This window comes from Myotis daubentonii, chromosome 2 (genome assembly GCF_963259705.1).
Source record: "Myotis daubentonii chromosome 2, mMyoDau2.1, whole genome shotgun sequence".
Classification (NCBI taxonomy): domain Eukaryota; kingdom Metazoa; phylum Chordata; class Mammalia; order Chiroptera; family Vespertilionidae; genus Myotis; species Myotis daubentonii.
Genome location: NC_081841.1, coordinates 44335906 through 44357910, shown reverse-complemented (window position 1 = coordinate 44357910; position 22005 = coordinate 44335906). Strand labels below are relative to the sequence as shown.

The 22005-nt window shown below is 44.0% G+C and overlaps 2 protein-coding genes across 18 annotated transcripts in view; one reads left to right on the top strand and one right to left on the bottom strand.

The window, feature by feature from the left end:
• Positions 1–5745, bottom strand: part of PPHLN1 (periphilin 1) — a 113797-nt gene extending 108052 nt beyond the window's left edge. For 4 of the 8 annotated variants that reach the window (XM_059682588.1, XM_059682589.1, XM_059682590.1 and 1 more), the window contains exon 1: positions 5031–5745. In XM_059682588.1, coding sequence (XP_059538571.1) covers positions 5031–5745 — 715 coding nt within the window. Of the gene's footprint in view, positions 1–4102; positions 4377–5030 lie in introns of all 8 variants that reach the window. The other 4 variants (XM_059682594.1, XM_059682595.1, XM_059682593.1 and 1 more) reach the window with 3 other exon arrangements.
• On the top strand, positions 5192–21002 carry ZCRB1 (zinc finger CCHC-type and RNA binding motif containing 1). 10 transcript variants are annotated; one of them, XM_059682597.1, is made up of 8 exons: positions 5198–5332; positions 6221–6306; positions 9532–9560; positions 11852–11963; positions 14454–14561; positions 18970–19082; positions 19179–19254; positions 20846–21002. In XM_059682597.1, the coding sequence occupies exons 2-8, from the start codon at positions 6223–6225 to the stop codon at positions 20975–20977; spliced, it is 654 nt and encodes a 217-aa protein (XP_059538580.1). In that variant the 5' UTR covers positions 5198–5332; positions 6221–6222; the 3' UTR covers positions 20978–21002. The 10 variants fall into 10 exon arrangements, with proteins under 10 accessions (XP_059538586.1, XP_059538580.1, XP_059538583.1 ...); XM_059682600.1 differs by lacking the exon at positions 5198–5332 and adding an exon at positions 5362–5502; XM_059682599.1 differs by lacking the exon at positions 5198–5332 and adding an exon at positions 5627–5759.
• The last annotated feature ends 1003 nt before the right edge of the window (positions 21003–22005 follow it).

The window sequence follows — 22005 nt, the reverse complement described above, 5'->3', positions numbered from 1 at the left end:
TTTTTTGTTTGTTTCTTGAGGTAGGCCTATAATGATATAAATTTCCCTCTTAGGACTGCTTTTGCTGTGTCCCGTTCATTTTATTGTGTTTCTTATACTCTTTACAAAGAATAAAGTTGTTCCTTCTTTGGGCCTCTTAAAGCACCTATCTATAATACTATTATATCAAATTATTTTCAATTTACTTTTCTTCCTCTTCTCTTTCCGAAACTAAATATCACTGCAAAGTAAATGACTGTGCACCTCTCTTACTTAGCAGAAGTACTTATTAAATACTGGCCAAATAAATAAACATAATATTGATGACCACCACATGAGCCATTCTGGAAAACATTAATATTACTTTGTATCTTTCAATTATCCAGAAAACTTCCAATGAGCACTATTAGATTATGGTTCCTTTCACACTTTCCATGACACCCGTGCCATTTCATTTTTAAGCAAAAGGTATTGATGAGAATCCTTTAGGTCTAGCACCAAAAGCAGGGATTCTGAACCTTGGCTACATATTATTACTATCTAAAGAGCCTTAAAGAAATACCAGTGTCTAGGTCAGTGATGGCGAGCCTATGACACGCATGTTCGAGTGACATGCGAACTCATTTTTTTGGTTGATTTTTCTTTGTTAAATGGCATTTAAATATATAAAATAAATATCAAAAATATAAATCTTTGTTTTACTATGGTTGCAAATATCAAAAAATTTCTATATGTGACACAGCACCAGAGTTAAGTTAGGTTTTTTCAAAATGCTGACACGCCGAGCTCAAAAGGTTCGCCTTCACTGGTCTAGGCCCTATTCTCTGAAATCCCTATATAATTGGCCTGGCTGGGACCCTGACACTTTTTAAAAATCTTATCTCAGGAGTAGATGTACTGATCTAAAAGAAGGTAAACATATTCCTCACATACTAAATTGAATCAAGAAGTTTTTAAGAGCTGTCTTGAACTAAAAACTACCTAATACTATTTCAACTGAAAATGTTTAAAATTCCAGACAACTAAATTACAAATTAATTTTAGAGCATACTTATTTAAAGTTCGGGGAAAAAACTAACATTGATGCCAATTAAAATGATCAAAATATAACAAAGTATCTACAAGAATTAATCATAGTTTAGTGTTCAGAGAAAGATAAATGCAGGAAATAACAGAAGCTAAGAAAAGGGAAAGGAATTAGGGAAAACAACATGTACATAAGAAAGCTGCAACTGACAAAAACAGAAGATGCACATTGCAAAGGAGTAGGAAATAGCCCTGATTGGCATTCAACAAGCTTTCATTTCCTCCCCTGAAGTAGGTATTATTCCTCCCATTCCAGATAAAACATGGAGGCTCTGAAAAGCTCAAATTCCAGAGCCAAATGGAGCCTGGGATCAGACTCAGGCCTGTATGACTTTGAAGCCCACACCCTATCCATCATATTACACTGCTTCACAACGAAACAGGGAAGGAGAGAGAGAACAAATTCAAGGGCATTAAATGGCACAACATACTAAAAAATTAGAGTTCACTGAAGGCTTATAAGCCTGAAAATGAAGTTGGGGGCAAAATGGCATTCCAGAAGATTATCCTGCCAGTAAACAAGATGGATTAAGAGAGAGAGGTTAGCAGGCTCCAGGAGGCCACTACTCCAGCCGCCTCCAAGAGGACTGAGCTTTGCCAATGACTGTAAATCCAAATAAATACCCAGCTTTCTAAACTGCCTGTTGCCAGTAGAAGCCCTAGCATGAACCCCTGGGGTGGGGGGGAGTGAGGGAGGGAGGGAGCGAGGGAGGGAGGGAGACATGGTGTTAGAGAAAAGGAGACCACTGACTGCTTCATAATGAGCCATGTGACTTAGAACTGTGAAAGTACTGCATTCTCTACTAGTTTCACAAGTTACAGTGGGGCCTTGACTTACGAGTGTCCCGACTAACGAGTTTTTGGAGATACAAGCCGTCTCTCGGCCGATTTTTTGCTTTGAGTTGCGAGCTAAAATTCGGGTTACGAGCCAGCTTCAGAAACCCCACCGCTAGTTGGCGCAGCGAACCTCACAGTGAACACCACAACATCAGCCCAGCATCACGTGTCTCACTCGTTCACTTTTTGATTTGACATACGAGTAATTTGAGTTACAAGCTCCATCATGGAACGAATTAAACTCGTAAGTCAAGGCCTCACTGTACTTGACTTTTCAATGCTTTAAGGCAGCGGTTCTCAACCTGTGGGTCACGACCCCTTTGGCAGTCGAATGACCCTTTCACAGGGGTCGCCTAAGACCATCCTGCATATCAGATATTTACATTATAATTCACAACATTACAGTTATGAAGTAGCAACAAAAATAATTTTATGGTTGGGTCACAACATGAGGAACTGTATTTAAAGGGCCAGAAGGTTGAGAACCACTGCTTTAAGGATACTTCTTTTATAAGACCCACCATACTGTATTAAAAACTTAGAAGATTCTTAATTGTCCATTGTAGTTATCAAATAACTAAAATTACATAAGTTAGACAAAATACCAGATGTTTGCTTATACACAGTATTTACAAATCTAAATCTTATTTCATTATCTACATGAAAGTTAGAGTCCTAATTGGCCAGCCTCTTTCCAGTCTTTTACTCTCCATTTCACTCTTAAGAAAAGACAAGCAATTCACTTTGCTAATACCTCATTCATATCTGAAGTTTCCCTAATCAAGAATCCAAATAGTTGCCGAAACCGGTTTGGCTCAGTGGATAGAGCTTCGGCCTGCGGACTGAAGGGTCCCGGGTTCGATTCCGGTCAAGGGCATGTACCTGGGTTGCGGGCACATCCCCAATAGGAGATGTGCAGGAGGCAGCTGATCGATGTTTCTAACTCTCTATCTCTCTCCCTTCCTCTCTGTAAAAAATCAATAAAATATATTAAAAAAAAAAAAAAAAAAGAATCCAAATAGTTTCTTATTCTCTGCCCTCCATATGCTCCCTCTACCATTTCACTTAACCTCCTGTTCTCTCCAAAAGGATTAATGCCAGCCTAATCGCTCTGCCACAGAAAAACACACACTAACCTGGAGGTGTTTGACATAGTTCCCAAACTGGAATACCTCTTTCCATTTTCTCATTCAACTTCCAACTATCCATCAAAAGCTCAGTGCAAAATCTGTTAGTCTCCACAATGCCCACTTCTACACCCAACAACACTTAAAACAGAATCCAAACTGTTGACTAATAGGCCACATGTGACTGATAGGCCCAAGTTTTGTGTTGTGGTGTGTATTTTTTTAATAAAATTTTATCCCATTGACAAAACTTAAAAATGGGAGATATCACTTTAAAAAACAACTGCATTTCCAACTTTCCTTGAAAAAACTGGAAGCTATGGCAACACTGGGATCACACAATCACAATGAGCTGTACCTGAGTAGCAGATGACCCTCTTTGAATGGCTCTTGGATGTAAAGTCTGGAAATAACAGTCCACTGCCTGACTTATGGGACTGTACCTGGAGCATTGCAATCATTCCAGAAATATCTGACTGTCTATCAAGCACCAGAGTTACAAAAATACAGCCTCTCCCCCACAACCTACCTTAGTGGAAAAGGCAGAGAGACAAGCAATTAGGATACATGAGATAAAGGCAATGATAAGGGAGGTAAAGGGCACTTAACGCATGGCTAGGGTATCTAACTCTGTCCATGGGAAGTCAGGGAACACCCCTCAGAGAAAGTGATCTGTAGCAGTCACAGAAATTATCCAGAAAGAGATCAGGGTAAAACAAAATGTCCGAGAGAGAGAAGAAAAGTATTTGAGAGAGTTACATCAGCTCAACGTGGCTAGAGCCATCACCCAACCTCAAAAGCAAGTGTCAGAGTAAAGCTCCATTGAAAGGGCTGGAGGGGGAAAGCCAAGTGTGAGGTAAAGTCAAGAGATGAAGTAGAATTTCCATAAAGTGACGATGTAAAAAAGAGTTGGTTAAGGAGGGAATAGAGGTTTCAGAGAGCTCAGCTGTGTTGAGAGGTGAAATGCAGAAATAAAAAGGAGAGAGCAGCAGTGACAGTCTAAACCACGGGAGGGGAAGCACCAAGCAGCACGGGGACGGGGCGGGGGCGCGGAGGAGACCGAAGGGGCTTACATCTCGGGCGGTAACCAAGGATAACGGGGATGTGGAGCATGGCAGTTTTGGCTGGCCACAAGTCTGCCAAGAGAATGAGTCCCGGCGGTCCCGGGGGGACGCGGAGGCATGCGGGCCTCTCAAAAGGCAGCTGCGTCCTGGCTGGGTCGCACCTCGGGCGCTCTGTGCGGCATCGGCTTCCGTCCGGATCGTGCCGGCTCCGGGAAAGGCTCTGGGTTCCAGGCTGCTGCCACGCAGGCTCCCATGGAGTGGTGAGAGGCCTGGTCTGTGTGTGCTGGTGGGTAGAAGTTTAGTATAAACTACCTTGTATTATTTTCTGATTTTTCTGTAGGAATGCTGGGCCTGTATACATCCTCTTAGGAAAAAAAAAAAAAAAAAGCAGTGGTGTGCCCATTATAGATTGATACAGGAAGGAAAAAAAGGTGCCGAGAAGTTCAACATCTGTCCATACCAGTACTCAAGGTGAGTCATTCCCGAATCCAAGTCTCCCCAACTGGATTAAGATATCGGCCAGCAGGGGGGGGAGGGGGGGGTAAAAAAAAATGCCTGTTTTTGCATTTTTTTTTTTTTGTAGCTCTCAAAAATGCCTAATACCGAAGTGGATGCGTCGAACACATTCAGTAAAATTTACCGACTTCCTAACATTTCTGGGGTCACTTCAGTGACCCCGTTCAGTCCCCTTCTTGCAGACTAAGGCGCTCAAGAGACGCGAACTGTATATAGCTCAGACTTAACACTTGGCTTTTTTTTCCAAACTCCACTGTGTCTGTCCACCCTCCACCGCAGAGGCACAGCTGCTCCCCGATTCCAATGCAGCGGGAGACCCCAAGTCCCGTCGCGGAAAACGCCCGCCCGCCAGCCCGCCCGCCGCCACTCCCGCGAGGCCCCCCGGCCCCGGCCCCCTCGCACAAAGGGAAAACACGCTCACCAACTCTGGGCCGCCTGGAGTCTCGGTAATTGTGGTAGTCAGTTCGTCTCCGCTCCGAGGCAGGCACTTCCGGCGCGCGCATGACGTCGGCAACGCGCCCGCCTCCGGGCCCGCGCCGGGGTCTAAAGCAAGCAGGGAGGGAAGAGGCTTTGGAGGCGCTGCCTTCTCGTCCGCGGCGCCAGGCCCTTCCCAGCCCCGGCGATGCCGCGGCCCCTGCGCGGGGGAAGGAGTCGTCGGGGTTGAGCGCCCCCGGAGCCGAGGGCTCGCGCTCTACCGACCGCCCGGGCCCGCCCCACTGGAAGGTAAACGCCGCCTCGGCCTGGCCGCCGGCCGGCCCCTCCCTCCCCAGGCCCCGCCGCCGACAGGACGGGCCTTTGGATGCCCGGACCTTCCCCGTTAGCCGCCTGCGCGGTCCCCACCAGCACGGCCGACGCGTTTCCAGCGGGAACCTTGTCAAACGAGCGCTACCGCTGTGAGTTTCTGACGTTGTCCGCGTCCATCCCCCCGAGCGTCTGGCCCGGCCCTTCGAACCGGCTCGCCTTCGAATCCGCGTTTTGCCGTTTGTGAGCGTTCGGAACCCCCGTCTTAAAGATATAGCGCACGCGCTCTGAGACCGAAAATTCGACCGTGGTGGAGCCGGATGGGACTTTGAGGAAGTTTGCTGGACTTTATATGTGCATCCAAATGTGGGGCTAAAATGTCCTCTTGATGCCATTCCAGAGAAAAATAGTAAGACAACCAGGAAGGTACCCAGCCACAGTATGAGTGGAAATCAGTGGCTGAGGTTCTTTCTGCGGCCCCAGGCTCTTCCTGCTGTGTGTATGCGAGGTCTTACACATATTCGAAAGCACTGTTTGCTCTCAGCCTGAGGGAAGATTAGTAAGGACCGGGTTTTTCTCTCATCTGTTTAAACCGCACTTCCCCATTCACACTGTAGGCCGGCACTAGAAGGGTTAATTAGTGTGAAGAATCCACTTGAAATAGGACCAGAAAATCTCTTAAGTGGTGTCTGGAGAAAAGGAATTCCTTAATTCACCCAACTGGGGAGTCATTATTCACTATTACTAAGCAGTAAGGAAGGTGTATGAATCTGGCATAATTAAATCAGTGATTGCCCGTATTGGGTCTAACTTGGAATGGAGACTATCCTGGCTTAGATTGCTTTTGGATCTGTTTATTTTTCTTTTTAGAAATGAGTGGTGGATTGGCCCCAAGTAAAAGTACAGTGTATGTATCCAATTTGCACTTTTCCCTGACCAACAATGACTTATACCGGGTAAGTAAGTTTTATTAATAGTACTATTACCTTCTGAATTATCTATTTGAGAAATAATTGTAGCTAAAGCAAACAGTTCTCCTTGGTAAAAATTCTTTTTTTTTAATATATTTTATTGATTTTTTACAGAGAGGAAGGGAGAGGGATAGAGAGTCAAAAACATCGATGAGAGAGAAACATTGATCAGCTACCTCCTGCACACCCCCTATTGGGGATGTGCCCACAACCAAGGTACTTGCCCTTGTCTGGAATCGAACCTGGGACCCTTCAGTCCCCAGACTGACGCTCTATCCACTGAGCCAAACCGGTTAGGCTTGGTAAAATTCTTAAGTACATTGCAGTGGTGCCTCTCCTGCAAATGGGTGGTTGAGAAAAACTGGAAGGAAAGACATGAATCCTTTCTTCCGAGTGTACCCTCTTTCTCTGTGCTACTTGAAGTAGATGTTAAGTAGAGAGATGCTGCCGTCTATATTGCTTGATTAATTAATTAAGATAGTTTTAATCCCAAAGAACAGAGGAGAAAATGAACTTTAGCTTCTTTGCTTGTTACAAAAAAGACATTTCTGTACTTATTGAACACTTACCGTATGCTGAGCACTCTTAGAGATACTAGGAACACATCAACAATCAAAAAGATGAAAAATCCCTCTTGGCATTCACAATAAAAGGATAGACAATGTGAAATATAAAAAAGTTGAATGATGTTATTTGTTAAATACAAAGTTAATGCTAAGATGTTAGGTGCTAAGGAGAAAAGTAAAACAGGAAAGGTGGGTTATTACATATTAGGTTGGGAATGGAGGTGAAATTTTACATGGTGCTAAAGCCTTATTGAGAAGGTGACTTTTCAATAAAGACCTGAAAGAAGTAAAGGCAGCTGTCTAGGGGATAAGCATTTCAGGCACAGAGTAAATCAAGTGAAGAGAAGAAGAGAAGCTGTCAGAGGTAAGCCCATGCAGGGATGCCTTATAAGGCCTACACAGATAATGGTAAGGACTCTGAGTGAACTGAGAAGCCTTTTGAAAGTGTTCTATGGAAAGCTGTCTGTATTGCCTTCAGAATTCAGTGTGGCTACACAGCAATCCAGTTATACCACATTCCAGCATTACACAAATTACTCAGAGGACTCAAAATTTATTATCATTGATTGCATATATTAATATATTCAAAAACACTTTTCTAAGAAGCAATATATAATAGGAACTATCTACACTAATAAAAGAGAAACATGGTAATTGGCGTACGACCACTACCCTTCCCCTTGGCTAATCAGGACGATATGCAAATTAACTGTCAGCCAAGATGGCCTCCGGCAGCCAGGCAGCTTGAAACTAACATGAGGCTTGCTTGCTTCAGTGACCGAGGAAACCAACGTTCCCCGCCTGCCGCTGCAGCCTCTGAGCCTGCAGTTTCAAACATTGTAACAAATATAGACTAAACAAAACCCCAGAAACCAGCTTTCAGCCGGCTGGGATCTCAGAGCTGGAGTTGATACAGAGTATCAAGAACGGAAACAAACCAGATACCTGTTTTCAGGAGCGGAGGCCTAAGAGCTGGAGCCTCAGAGCTAAAGCTGGCCCAGAATTAAAAAAAAAAAGAAAGAAAGAAAAAAAGGAGCACTTGGGAGCTTCAGTCCAGCCTGAAAACAGCCCTCAGCCCCTCACCCAGACTGGCCAGGCACCCCAGTGGGGACCCCCACCCTGATCCAGGACACCCTTCAGGGCAAACCAGCCGGCCCCCACCCGTGCACCAGGCCTCTATTCTATATAGTAAAAGGATAATATGCCTCCGAGCACTGGGATCAGCGGAGCCACGAGGCCTCTCAGCACCGGGATCAGCGTGACGGGGCAGCGCCCAAACCCCCTGATCGCCCTGCGGCTCTGTGTGTGACAGGGGGTGGAGCCACAACCTCCCTATCCGCCCTGCTCTGTTCGTGACAGGGGAAGGGGCCCCAACCCCCTGATCCGCCCTGCTCTGTGTGTGATGGGGTGGCGCCACAACCTCCCCATCGACTCTGCCTTGAGTGTGACGGGGCGGTGCCCCAACCCCCCAATCGGCCCTACCCTGAGCGTGACTGAGGGTGGCATCGCAACCTCCCAATCCACCCTGCTCTGTGCATGACAGGGGCAGCGCCCCAACTCCCCAATTGGCCCTGCTCTGAGCCCAACCAGGGGCTGCACCTAGGGTTTAGGCCTGCCCCATGCCACCCGGGAGCAGGCCTAAGCCAGCAGGTCATTATCTCCCAAGGGGTACCAGACTGGGAGAGGGCACAGGCCGGGCTGAGGGACCCTGCCTCCCCACCCCACCCCCCCACGCCTGAGTGCACAAATGTTTGTGCACCGGGCCTCTAGTCTATATCTATATATATCTATATATGTAGATATATAGATATAGATAAAAGGCTAATATGCAAAGTGTCCCCTCGGGAGTTCGACAGGTAGTACAGTCTCTCACTATGATGTGTAATGACCTCCATGGGGCAGCATGGAGCGAAGAAAGGCCCTGGCCAGCAGCCGGAAGCCCCCAATTGGCCCTGATGGCCAGCCAGGCCTAAGGACCCTACCCATGCATGAACTTCCTGCACCAGGTCTCTAGTTAGTATATAACTATTGGCTGAAACAATAAATAAAATTGTGAGATTGCTTAGGGTGAAGATGTACAAGTAGAAGAAAAGAAAGGGCCAACTATAAAGTTTCACCAATACTTTAAGGGGGGGCAGAAAGAGATTTGGGGAATGGATTTTTCATTACTGGAGCTTTGTTTCATGTTTTGTTTTATAAGCAATCTAAGGATCTGTCTTCTGAAACAGGTTGCTTGATTGGGTGGGAGCAGGCTGGGAATCATGATATTGTACAACATTGTTATTTGAAATACAAGGATTCTTTGGAGCTATGGTGGAGTTGATAGTTGCCATGGGTTATATCACAGTAACACAGCAACTGTATAATGTGTGTGCCTTCAATCTACCACACCTGAAGAGTGGGTTTTTTCCTCTGTATGTGCTCATTTGTCAGAAATTTAGAAACGGAGACAGATACCTGGACTCCAATAACAAAATTTAAAATATTATTCTAGTCACTAAAAAAACTTATCTTACAGACTAAAGGCTAAAATTTTTCATAAACTATAACAAAGAATATGGCAAGTGTATGCAACCTGAAAATTTAATGTTTTTGTGTGATTTTTAAATTAAATTGTAAATTGGTATGTGTTACTTTGTTTCAGATATTTTCCAAGTATGGCAAAGTTGTAAAGTAAGTATTCGCATAAAATTTTGAAACTTCACTTAAAAGTTTATCTTAATTTACTTCTCCATTATTTTTAATGGTAGTCAATTTACTATATTTTATAAAACAAATATTTGATATAACAAAGTAAATGAAAATACTATTGTTAACATTTTTACATATATATGTCATTTTTCTATGTATGTAAACATGTACAATTTTCTTGAAAGACTCAATTAAATTCTGACAACTGCCTTTTAAGGTAAATACTGTTATAATCCTGTTATTATTATAAATGACAAAACTGAAGCACACAGTAAACCTAAAATTATACTGCTAGTTTGTAGTGGAGACTATTTAAATCCAACAGTTTGATTCCAGAGCCTACTCCCTTAACCATACCATTACCTTTTCTTGTTTTGTCCTTGTCTGTCAGAATCGCCAAATGAATTTCCATACAAATATATAATTATGAGAATGCTATGAAGTTAAAGACACAGAGTTGTAAGGACCTATAACAGGGAAGACCTGATCTAGTCTAGGTAGTGAGGGTAGAGTTGCCTAAGTCAGGATCTTTGAGTTGAAAACTAAAGACTGAGTGAGAGTTAAGTAGGCAAAGCAAATGGAAGAAACATTTTCAGTAGTGGAAACTGTTTGTGCAAAGACCCTGTGGCAAGAGAAAATAAAGTGACATCATGTGCCGGGAGCCGGTCCATCCTTGCTGTTTCAAGGGACCTGGCATATATGGCATACGGTTCTTAATATGTTTGCTCATCTTCTTGGCGCTGTGTTTTAACCAAGGTCACCTCTCCGAGAAAGGTTGAATCCCCAGGTAGGGATTTTCCCCTGAAGTTAGGGAGGGAATAAAACCCCTCAACTAAGTGCCAGGCGGGTAATTAATCACTTTAACTATGAACAATCATGCTTAAGCTACATAATCTTTACTCCCTGGAATGGAGATAAGAAACGCCCTAACCTTTGGAATAGAGATTGATGGGATTGAATCAACTGGTATAAATACAGATGTAACAAGACAGAAAGAGACAGAACTTAGAAGAGAACCAAGAACACAGAACCTACACAGAACGTCTTCTACAGACAGAAGAACTTCGCTGGAGAGAACATGGCAAAAGATCCTGGACTGAACCTGACTACAGAAATTGGCAAGAGAACCTGAATAGAACCTGGTGATTGAACCTGGCTGGAGAACCTGGACAGAACCTGGCTGGAGAACCTAGCGAGGGAACATGGCTACAGAACCTCGCTGGAGATCCGAAGCAGAACTTGGCTGGAGATCCTGGCTGGAGATCCTGGCTAGGCTGCTGATCAACTGAACACTGTCTCCGTGTCCTTCCTTCTTCGCCGACTCAGTCTACGCCTTTGGGAACCCCTGGACCTGCTGGGGTTGGACCCCGGCAATCATGAAACAGAGAGAAAGCCAATATGACCAGAGATGAGTGAACAAGAGGGAGAAATGCCAAGAAATGGAAGCAGGTTCCTAATCTTGCTTTTTGGCCAAGTTACAAGATATTTGGTTTTCATTCTAAGAACAACAGGAATCCATTAAAGAATTTTAAATGAGGGAGTGACATTGCTTTACTGCCTTTATATTATCAATGTTTAGTGCCTGGACTTGCAGCTAATTGAGTGACTGAATGACAACATGAATAAACAAATAGATGTACTCTTTTGAGAAACTAGTTCACCTTATACCCTATCCCAGCCTTGGAATCAGCCATTTCTCCTAAGAGCCCTGTTGAACATTGTCTTTTAATGCATAAAAAGAACGAAGGATGTGTAAGGGATCAGAAGAAAGAGCAGACTCTGCTCTTATCACTTACGTACTTTGGATGGTATGGCTAAGAACCACAGAGCTAGAGAGTCTTTAAAAGAAGTTTAAGAATGTAGTTAGAGTCTAAAACCTAGAAAAAAATAAGTAGTTTTACTTTTTGTGTTAAGAGAATACTTTGTTTTTTTCTACAAAGACTTAGTAGAGAAGAGGAATTATGCTGAGTCTTAAAGATCCCATTGTCTCTGTAATCTCTGCTTCATCCTTAAGCCCCTGATTACAGTTTGATTTGTCAGATACTCCTAATCATACTTGTGTTCACTAGTGTTAAATCAGTATCATACTTTCTTATTTCCATTCTTGATATCCCATAACTTTGAAGAAATAAGCTATTTGTCAAATGTACTCTTTGGTCTTACTGTGTAAATGTTTTATTACCCTTTTTGAATACAGTTGTCTTCCAAGTTATTAATAGCTGTTTTATTTATTGCTGCTTCATTATTTTTAATTATTTGTTTATGCTTTTAAGGGTTACTATAATGAAAGATAAAGATACCAGGAAGAGTAAAGGTGTTGCATTTATTTTATTTTTGGATAAAGACTCTGCACAAAACTGCACCAGGGCAATAAACAACAAACAGGTAAGCCTTTCATTCCCAATAAGGTTTTTAACCCAAAAGACTTTGTGCTCATCCAGGCCAAAAATATGGGGATGTAGAGGGTGATCAAGTCTGACAGGTATCAGTAGGTTCCGAGGTTATTTATGTGGAAAAGAAAAGATGCCAAAACTGTACTGGTTTCCCAAAACATTAGTCAAATAAGGAAGTAAGAGTCTATTCTACAGAACAGAATTTGTCACACCTAAGTAGGCAATTGCTAAAATAGTCTAAAAAATAAAATAGAGGAGAAACCAAGATGGTGGCATAGGTAAACACCAGAGTTTGCTACCTCGAACAACCACTTCAAAAATACAACTAAAAGACGGAACAGACATCATCCAGAACCACAGGAAGGCTGGCTGAGTGGAAGTTCTACAGCTAGGAGGAAAGAGAAAAGCATATCAAGACTCAGAGGACGCGCAGTGCTGAAGTAAAATACTAAGGTGCAGAGTGCATGCGGAGCGGGCTGGCGGCTGAGGGCGTGGTTGTCGTTTTCAATCGGGAGGGAGTCTCAGGCTCTGAGCTCCAGTTCCGGGTGAGTCTCTAGGGACCCAGACTCATACGGGAGAAGCGGAACTGTTTGGCATCGCTCAGAACCCTAGGGCAGCTTTCTCTCCCTGGGGCTTGCAGTGATTACTGGGACACTGCGTAGCAGAGCCTCTGAGGGCAAGACCAAGAACAGCCATAATTGCTAACCCCGCCCTGTTGATCCCGTGAGACCTGCCCCACCCCGCCCAAGCCCTGCAGGGAGATTTTTGCTGGATAGCCTCAGGCAAAGGCTAGATTAGCACCTCCCTAGAGATCCAGGAGCCAGGAAGCCCAGAGGTCAGAGTGGAACCATCCAGTTTGCAGCTCCGTGGAACCATAAAAGACACACTCGGGGCAGACTCAGTGAGCACGAAAGCCCCATCAAAGCAAGTCTAGCCCCAGAGGGGTATCTCCAGCACAGAAGTTCTCCCACTGCAGACACAGCTGATTCTCACAGCCAATTGGCCTGGAGGTCAATTCCTCACAGTGATAACTACAACAATCAAAGCTTAATTACAACAAGATTGTGCACAAAGCCCACAAGGGGGTGCACCAAGAGTGTCTACCTCAGGTAATTGGGACACTTAGCACAGAAAGGAACTCTGTCGACACAGCGAAGCATAAAAAATGCCAAGACAAAGAAACAGGACACAAACGACAGAATTTGAGGAAAGCAAACGGTTGGATATAGAGTTCAAAACCACACTTTTAAGGTCTTTAAAGAACTGTCTAGAGACCGCCGATAAATGTAGTGAGATCTTCAAGAAGACTGGTGAGACTGCCGATAAATGTAGTGAGATCCTCAAGAAGACTGGTGAAACCCTGATGTTGTGATAAGGAACCAACTAGAAATTAAGCATAGACTGACTGAAATAACGAATATTATACAGACTCCCAACAGCAGACCAGAGGGTGGCAAGGATCAAGTCAAAGATTTGAAATACGAAGAAGCAAAAAACACCCAACTGGAAAAGCAAAATGAAAAAAGAATCCAAAAATACGAAGATAGTGTAAGGAGCCTCTGGGACAGCTTCAAGAGTACCAACATCCAAATTATAGGGGTGCCAGAAGAAGAGAGAGAGCAAGATATTGAAAACCTCTTTGAAGAAATAATTACAGAAAACTTCCCCTACCTCGTGAAAGAAATAGACTTACAAGTCCAGGAAGTGCAGAGAACCCCAAACAAAAGGAATCCAAAGAGGACCACACCAAGACACATCATAATTAAAATGCCAAGAGCAAAAGACAAAGAGAGAATCCTAAAAGCAGCAAGAGAAAAACAGTCAGTTACCTACAAGGGAGTACCCATAAGACTGTCAGCTGATTTCTCAACAGAAACTTTGCAGGCCAGAAGGGAGTGGCAAGAAATATTCAAAGTGATGAATGCCAAGAACCTACAACCAAGACTACTTTATCCAGCAAAGCTATGATTCAGAAGTGAAGGCCAGATAAAGAGCTTCACAGATAAGAAAAAGCTAAAGGAGTTCATCACCACCAAACCAGTATTATATGAAATGCTGAAAGGTATCCTTTACGAGTAAGAAGGTAAAGATAGAAATTATGAACAACAAATACACATCTATCAACAAGTGAATCTAAAAATCAAGTGAATAAATAATCTGATGAACAGTATGAACTGGTGATTGTAATAGAATCAGGGACATAGAGAATGGCCTGACTATTCTTGGGGGTGGGAAGGGGTGTGGGGGTGAGGGAAGAGATTGGACAATAATCGTGCACCTATGGATGAGGACAGTGGGTGGGGAGTGAGGGCAGAGGGTGGAGTGGGAACTGGGTGGAGGGGAGTTATGGTGGGAAAAAAGAGTAACTAATGTAATAATCTGAACAATAAAGATTTAATTAAAAAAAATAAAATAGAATTGAAGGTTTGAGGAAATGGGATCAGTGAATACATATTCTGCATTTACATTTTCTCCTGTTTAGTTATTTGGTAGAGTGATAAAAGCAAGCATTGCTATTGACAATGGAAGAGCAGCTGAGTTCATCCGAAGACGAAACTACTTTGATAAATCTAAGTGTTATGAATGTGGGGTGAGTATAGCTAAAACTTAATGTAATTTTCTCTAGTGTACAGTACTTTCACATCAGTATTTTATTTGTGCTCTTCTAAACTCCTGGGTGGCTAAAACCAGGTTATGAAAGATGTTTTAATCTGGGACTTGACTCGTCTATGCAAACTCAATTGAAATGTAGTATGTAGAGCAGGACCCAGAGATGGTGGAGTTGGGTCTAGATGTAGCAGTAGGGTGTGAGAGGGAGGGGGGAAGGTTCTGAAAGGGTGATCATGGTACTCAAGGCTTGGTCTGCAGGCCTATGGGACACGCAGGGACAAATGTGAAGTTGGCGGGTCCTGAGTGGTGCTTAGAGCCGGCAGGGTGGCAATGGGGCTGGGCAAGGTCGGTGTGAAGGTGGTAGAGGAGGGCCCAGGGTCGAGCCCAGAGTCCTGCAACCTCCAAGAGACCTTGAAGGAAAAGAGCCTTTAAAGGAACAGGAGAAGGTAGAGCCCAAGGAAAGGAAATGGAGGGGTTTGCAGGTAAGCAGAGCTGAGTCCTGAGCAACACGAGAGGGATCAAAGAAGTAAAGACCGTTCTAGAACTATCCTCAAATAATGGTGGCTTTTAAAAAAGCCTTGGAAGGGAATTCCCTGTTGCTGAAGGGAAGCAAAGAGGCCGCTTCCCACAGGGCGCACTGCGGGAGAGGAGGGGCCGGCTCCAGTTAGTGCAGCTCCCACCCGCCTGGTGAGGAAGGGAGGCGGAGCTCATACCCTCAGAACCAGGGAGGGTGCAGAGTGAGGGGCCGCCCCCACCCACCGCATTCCTTCTCTTTGCTGCTCAGCTCCACGCTTCCCCACAGCTCCTCTCTGGTCTGGGAACCAAATGGTAACCAGTTACAGGCCCAACTGCCCTGCCCCAGCTTCCTCTCCTTTCGTTCCCTCAACCCTGCCTACCCTGCCAGCATGAGGGAACCCCCGGCTGAGCAGCCAGGCCCCCGCCACCTGGGCACCCAGAGCAGGCGGCCAACTTCCTGTCTGACTCCAGCAAGTCAGGTTTGCCTGCCTGGGCTTTGGCTTTCCTGCGTGTAAAATGGAAAGAGTCCCACAGCAGGGCCACTCTGGAGCACACGGCCAAGGCCAGGAGGGGGATGAATGACCCATCCGGAGCAGGAGGTGGCGAAGTGGGCCGGCCGGCCGGGCCAGAGCGTGGAGGGCCGGGAAGGCCTGGCTTTGCAGTGTGGACTGGACCCTGCAGACCCGGCCTTGGCAAGCTCTTGCGCTGATGTCCCCGAAGCCGGAGCCAAGCACCTCTGTGAGCCGGGGCCGGAGTTCTTAGCAGCCCCAGCTTTTCTGGCCCTTTAAATACAGTTCCTCATGTTGTGACCCAACCATGAAATTATTTTCGTTGCTACTTCATAACTGTAATGTTGCTACCGTTATAAATCGTAATGTAAATATCTGATATGCAGGATGGTCTTAGGTGACCACGGGGGTGAAAGGGTCGTTCGACCGCCAGAGGGGTCGCGACCCACAGGTTGAGAAGCGCTGCTCTAGGAAGTCCTCACAGGGTCTATTTCATAAGCTTGACTTGAGTTTTAATTTAAGGAACTACAGTGTAAAATTGCATTCTGCTGAAGAAAGGAGATAATTCTACTTCACTCACTTCACTGCCACCCACAGCACAGACTGAGGCCCAGTTCCCAGAGCGAAGCTCCCCGGGGGAAGGGCCACGGCCCCCATGGGCACCCCTTCTGGGTCCCTTTCCTCCATGGGGTCTGTCCTTCAGCAGGTGCTGTGTGGAGTGGGCTCCCAGGAAGAGGCCCTGAGCTGGGCCTGGCTGCCAGCGAGGTGTTGCCATCAGCTGAGTGCGTTTGGTAGAGGCGGGAACAGGTCCCTTTCGGCCCCTTCAGAAACCGGTCCCACCATTTCTGAGCCGTGTGACCTTAGACAAGTTAACTAACTGTCTGTAACCTTGGATGAGCTCGCTAACTATCTGATCTCGGGTAAGTTAACTTGCTGCCTGTGATCTCAGATAAATAGCCTTCTTGCCTCTGGGCCTTGAGGCTACACGGAGCAGAAATGCCCTCAGTGGCGACCTTCCCCCACTCCCTGCACCGCGCTCTGCCCGCCCCCAGTCACACGCTTACTCCTCCGGCTTCTCCTTCCCCACCTTCTCTCCACCCCATATCTCTGTCGGGCTCTTGAGGACTCAAAATAAAAAAAAAATTAAAAAAGAAAGAAAAAAGTAATGTAGTATGTAAAGGTAACCTGAGTTGGATGATACAGAGTGACATTTTCTCCAGTTTCTAAATCTTTGAAAACTGTTAGGTTAAAAAGTATTGACTAATTACTTATATTATTGTATTAAAAGATTTTAGTGACCCATAAATATTTGTGTTAATGGGATATTGCCTGTTTCTATAATATTTTGCCAGTTTAGTGTCTGCCCTCTGGTGGTCAGTGCGTGTCAAATCGACTGGTCGACCTATCGTTCTGGTCATTCTGGTCATTTGGTCTTACCGATCACTTAGGTTTTTATGTATACTAATATATTCGTGCTCTTGGGGGGAGAGTGACCCTCAGCCCAGCCTGCACCCTCTTCAATCTGGGACCCCTTGGGGGATGTCCAACTGCCGGTGGGATCTGGCCTAAACCGGCATTTGGATATCCCTCTCACAATCCGGGACTGCTGGCTCCCAACCGTTTGCTACCTGCCTTCCTGATTGCCCCTAACCACTTCTGCCTGCCAGCCTGACCATCCCCTAACCACTCCCCTATCAGCCTGATCGACGCCTAACTGCTCCCTTACCGGCCCGATCGCCCCCAACTGCCCTCCCCTGCAGGCCTGGTCACCCCCAACTGCCCTCTCCTGCCAGCCCAGTTGCCCCTAACTGTCCTCCCCTGCAGCCCTGGTCACCCCTAACTGCCCTCCCCTGCCAGCCTGGCCTGGTTGCCACTAACTGCCCTCCCCTGCAGACCTGTTCGCCCCCAACTGCCCTCTCCCTGCTGGCCTGATCTACCACAACTGCCCTCCCCGCCAGCCATCTTGTGGCTGTGGGCACCGCCGTCTTTGAGGAGTGGCAGTCAATTAGCATATTCCCTCCTTATTGGCTGTAGGCACCTCCATCTTTGTGATGGCCTGAGGGTCAATTAGCATATTCCCTCTCTATTAGATAGGATAGATGGTTAGTCTAGCACTGTCAAATATGAATACAATGCAAGCCACAAATGTAATTTTAAATTTTCTAGTAGCCACATTGAAAAAGAAACAAATAAAATTTAAATCTTTTACTTAACCCAAAATGTATCTAAAATGTAAAATATAATCATTTAAACTATGGTAATTAATGTTTTAAAATTAAGATATTTTACTTTCTTTTTTCATATTGTTTTCAAAATCTTGTATATATTTTACCCTTATAATGCATATCAATTTAAACAGGTTCTCGATAACCACAAAAGAATTATGGCTCGTGGTTACCATAATTGGACAGTGCAGGGATCGTCTAGATATGACCAAAGCAAAATGAAATTAATTTGGAAAAATGAGGAAACTAAATTTGTTTTTGAAACAGAATGTTAAGCAACATCTTGGGAGTTAGGAATAGTTTTGTCCCAATTTTATCAAGTAACTAGAGGCCCAGTGCATGAAAATTCATGTACTGGAGGGGGGGGTCTGTCAGCCCAGCCTGCCCCCTCTCACAGTCCGGGAGCCCTCAGGGGCAGGAGGCGACACCCCCATCACACCTCTGCTGCTGCCACTGCCAGCTGCGCAAGCCTCGGCCGGCCCTGGTTACCTGAGCCTCGGGCAGCCCTGGGAGGCTGGGGAGCTGACATCCGAGGCTTGCCTGTGCCTTGGGCTGGCCCTGAGTGGCTTGGGGGCTGAAGGTACTGGGGGACTCTGAAGGCAGGGCTGAGGGAACTGGGCGCCGCCATCTTTGAGGGTGTGGCAGGCAGTTAGCATATTCCCTCCTTATTGGCTATGGCTGCTGCCATCTTTGAGGGCGGGGCAGCAATTTGCATATTCCCTCCTCATTGCTGAGGGCACTGCCATCTTTGTGATGGTGTGAGGGTCAATTAGCATATTCCCTCTATTAGATAGGATAACTTAAAATGTTTATATTCAAGGTAGATAGTTCATTTAAATTTTGAATTATTTTTTAGCATGTATTTAAAATGTTTGGAGGAAGAATACTTCTTTTACTCTTAGGTCTTTGTGGACTTCTAAAATACTTTCTTATTGTTAAAATAGTTTATTAGGAGTTAAAATTACCTTCTAAATATTAATGGGTTTTATTAATTTCTTCATATATGTTCCCAGTGTGACAGTATCTTTTTTTATTTTTTTAAGTTCTAACACCTTTTAGTCTTCAGGTACCAGGCAAGTTTCTATTAATAACACAACAAATATAATATTTTCCATTCCTTTTTAATGGGAAACAAAAGGAAAGTGGACACTTAAGTTATGCCTGTCCTAAAAATATGCTTGGAGAACGTGAACCTCCAAAGAAGAAAGAGAAAAAGAAAAAAAAGAAAATTCCTGAACCAGAAGAAGAAATGTATGTATATCCACTCTTACTAAATACATTATAGTGTTGTTTCTGTCTTTTTACTATTGGTTAAATGCATTCTGATTTTATTTTTTTTTAATTTAGTGAAGAAGTAGAAGAAAGTGAAGATGAAGGAGAAGATCCTTCTCTTGACAGCCTCAGTCAGGCCATAGCTTTCCAGGTACTAAGTAGTTTTTTTTAAAAGGCACCATGCCATAGCAGCCTTGGGTTAATAGTTTCATATTCCTTACTTACTTTATTAATCATCTCCTCATTGTGGCAACCTGTCTTTCCCCTCCTGCCGGGAGCCGGTCCATCCTTGCTGTTTCAAGGGACCTGGCATATATGGCATACGGTTCTTAATATGTTTGCTCACCTTCTTGGCGCTGTGTTTTAACCAAGGTCACCTCTCCGAGAAAGGTTGAATCCCCAGGTAGGGATTTTCCCCTGAAGTTAGGGAGGGAATAAAACCCCTCAACTAAGTGCCAGGCGGGTAATTAATCACTTTAACTATGAACAATCATGCTTAAGCTACATAATCTTTACTCCCTGGAATGGAGATAAGAAACGCCCTAACCTTTGTAATAGAGATTGATAGGATTGAATCAACTGGTATAAATACAGATGTAACAATACAGCAAGAGACAGAACTTAGGACACAGAACTTAGAACACAGAACTTAGGAGACAGAACTCAGGAGACAGAACTTAGAAGAGAGCCAAGAAGACAGAACCTACACAGAACCTACAGACAGAAGAACTTCGCTGGAGAGAACATGGCAAAAGATCCTGGACTGAACCTGACTACAGAAATACGGCAAGAGAACCTGACTAGAACCTGGTGACCGAACATGGCTGGAGATCTCAGACTGAACCTGCCTGGAGAACCTAGCGAGGGAACATGGCTACAGAACCTGGCTGGAGAACCAGCAGAACCTCTCTGGAGATCCAGACCAGAACTTGGCTGGAGATCCTGGCTGGAGATCCTGGCTAGGCTGCTGATCAATTGAATACTGTCTCCGTGTCCTTCCTTTTTCGCCAACTCCGTCCACACCTTTGGGAACCCCTGGACCTGCTGGGGTTGGACCCCAGCACCCTTCTCCTCCTAAACTTCAGGAGACTGACTACTTTTCTAAGGTCTTTAGAAACATTATGATAGAAAAGTTCCTATTGGCTCCTAGATTTTAAGGACCCTATAACACTTTTAATATCATAATTTGTTTTCATTATAGAATTGAGCAGAACTATTTGATTAAAGTGAGTTTAGCCCAACAGGAAAGATTTTATTAAAGATATTGAAAAGATACCTTTGAAAGAAGCTTCGCTTCAAAACAAAACCAAAAACATATTTTTGACAACTAACGACGCTAATACAAATATATGAAATATTTTTTAAAGAAGGATACATAATCTCCTAATTTTTATATAACCAGATATTTTGTTTTAATGTAGTTGACAAATGGTAAATGTATACGTCAATTTATTTTTCCTTTTAGTTACCTAATTTCATATTTTATAATTCCCACCTTCAGCAGGAATGGAAAGTAGGCTTCATTTACTGTGCCTGTTAATTAGTAGAAATTGCCTAAAATAATTTTGAGTAACATGGTGAAACGGATATATCGGGAGTGAGGGAGGAGCATTCTGATGAAGTAAAATTGCTTGCACAGACTTGGAGGGTGGGGAGTGTTGGCACATGTGATGTGGTTTTGCATTATTTTGAATTAACGTACCATAATAAACAGGCTCCTGGTTTTGTTTGTTTTCTTACAGCAAGCCAAAATTGAAGAAGAACAAAAAAAGTGGAAACCCAGTTCAGGGGGTCCCTCAACTTCTGATGATTCAAGACGCCCAAGGATAAAGAAGAGCACATATTTCAGTGATGAGGAAGAACTTAGTGATTAAAATTATATTTATTATGTAAATATTTTTTTTAAAGATTTAATCTTAGAGTACCAAGTTCACTTGGGACTAAAGATTGTTTTTAGAATTTGATCATAAAAATACTTAATGCCAAGTAATTTTTTTACTATAAAATAGTTCACCCTAGCCAGATAGTTGAGTTGGTTAGGGCGTCATGCCAGTACACCAAAGTTGTGGGTTCAGTCCCCAATCAGGGCACATATAAGAATCGATCAATATATGCATAAAAAAGTGGAACATCAGCCTGGCCAGCATGGCTCAGTGGTTGAGCATCAATTAGGAACCAAGGAGGTCATGGTACAATTGCAGGTCAGGACACATGCCCAGGATACAGGCTCAATCCCCAGTGTGAGGCTTGCAAGAGGCAGCCAGTCAATGATTCTCTCTCATCATTGATATTTCTATCTCTCTCCCTTTCTCTCTCTAAAATCAATAAATATTTTTAAAATTACTATAAAGTAGTTATTGAAAAGAAATTTTAAAGTATCATGCTTCTATCCTGCCTTAGGAGAGTATTAATAATAAAGATTTGTTAATAACCATTAATCTTGAAAACTATATTTGAATTAAAAAGAAAATATATAATAATGCTATTGTCATCCCAGGAAATAAGGTATATATTAAAAAGATTTGTTTGAGGGTTTATTTTAAAAATGTATTAGTCTTGATTAGTTTACATGAGGACTTTTAAAATAAATTTCACCAGCAAGAAAAAACCTTCATAAAGACTGGAAAAAGTTGAATGATGTATTGTTATTAAATATTTAAAAAATTTTCATGAGAATTTTTTTTCTTTTTTTTTTTTATTAAATCTTTATTGTTCAGATTATTACATTTGTTCCTCTTTTTCCCCCCCATAACTCCCCTCCTTCCAGTTCGCACCCCACCCTCCGCCCTCACTCCCCACCAACTGTCCTCATCCATAGGTGCACGATTTTTGTCCAGTCTCTTGCCGCATCTCCCACACCCCTTTCCCCCCCCAAGAATAGTCAGTCCATTCCCTTTCTATG

Coding starts and splice junctions, on each gene's coding strand:
- ZCRB1 (XM_059682597.1), top strand. CDS start 6,223: ATGAGTGGTGGATTGGCCCCAAGTAAAAGTACAGTGTATGTATCCAAT. Junction 14,562..18,969: donor CTAAGTGTTATGAATGTGGG/GTGAGTATAGCT, acceptor GGGAAACAAAAG/GAAAGTGGACACTTAAGTTA. Junction 19,255..20,845: donor GTCAGGCCATAGCTTTCCAG/GTACTAAGTAGT, acceptor GTTTTCTTACAG/CAAGCCAAAATTGAAGAAGA.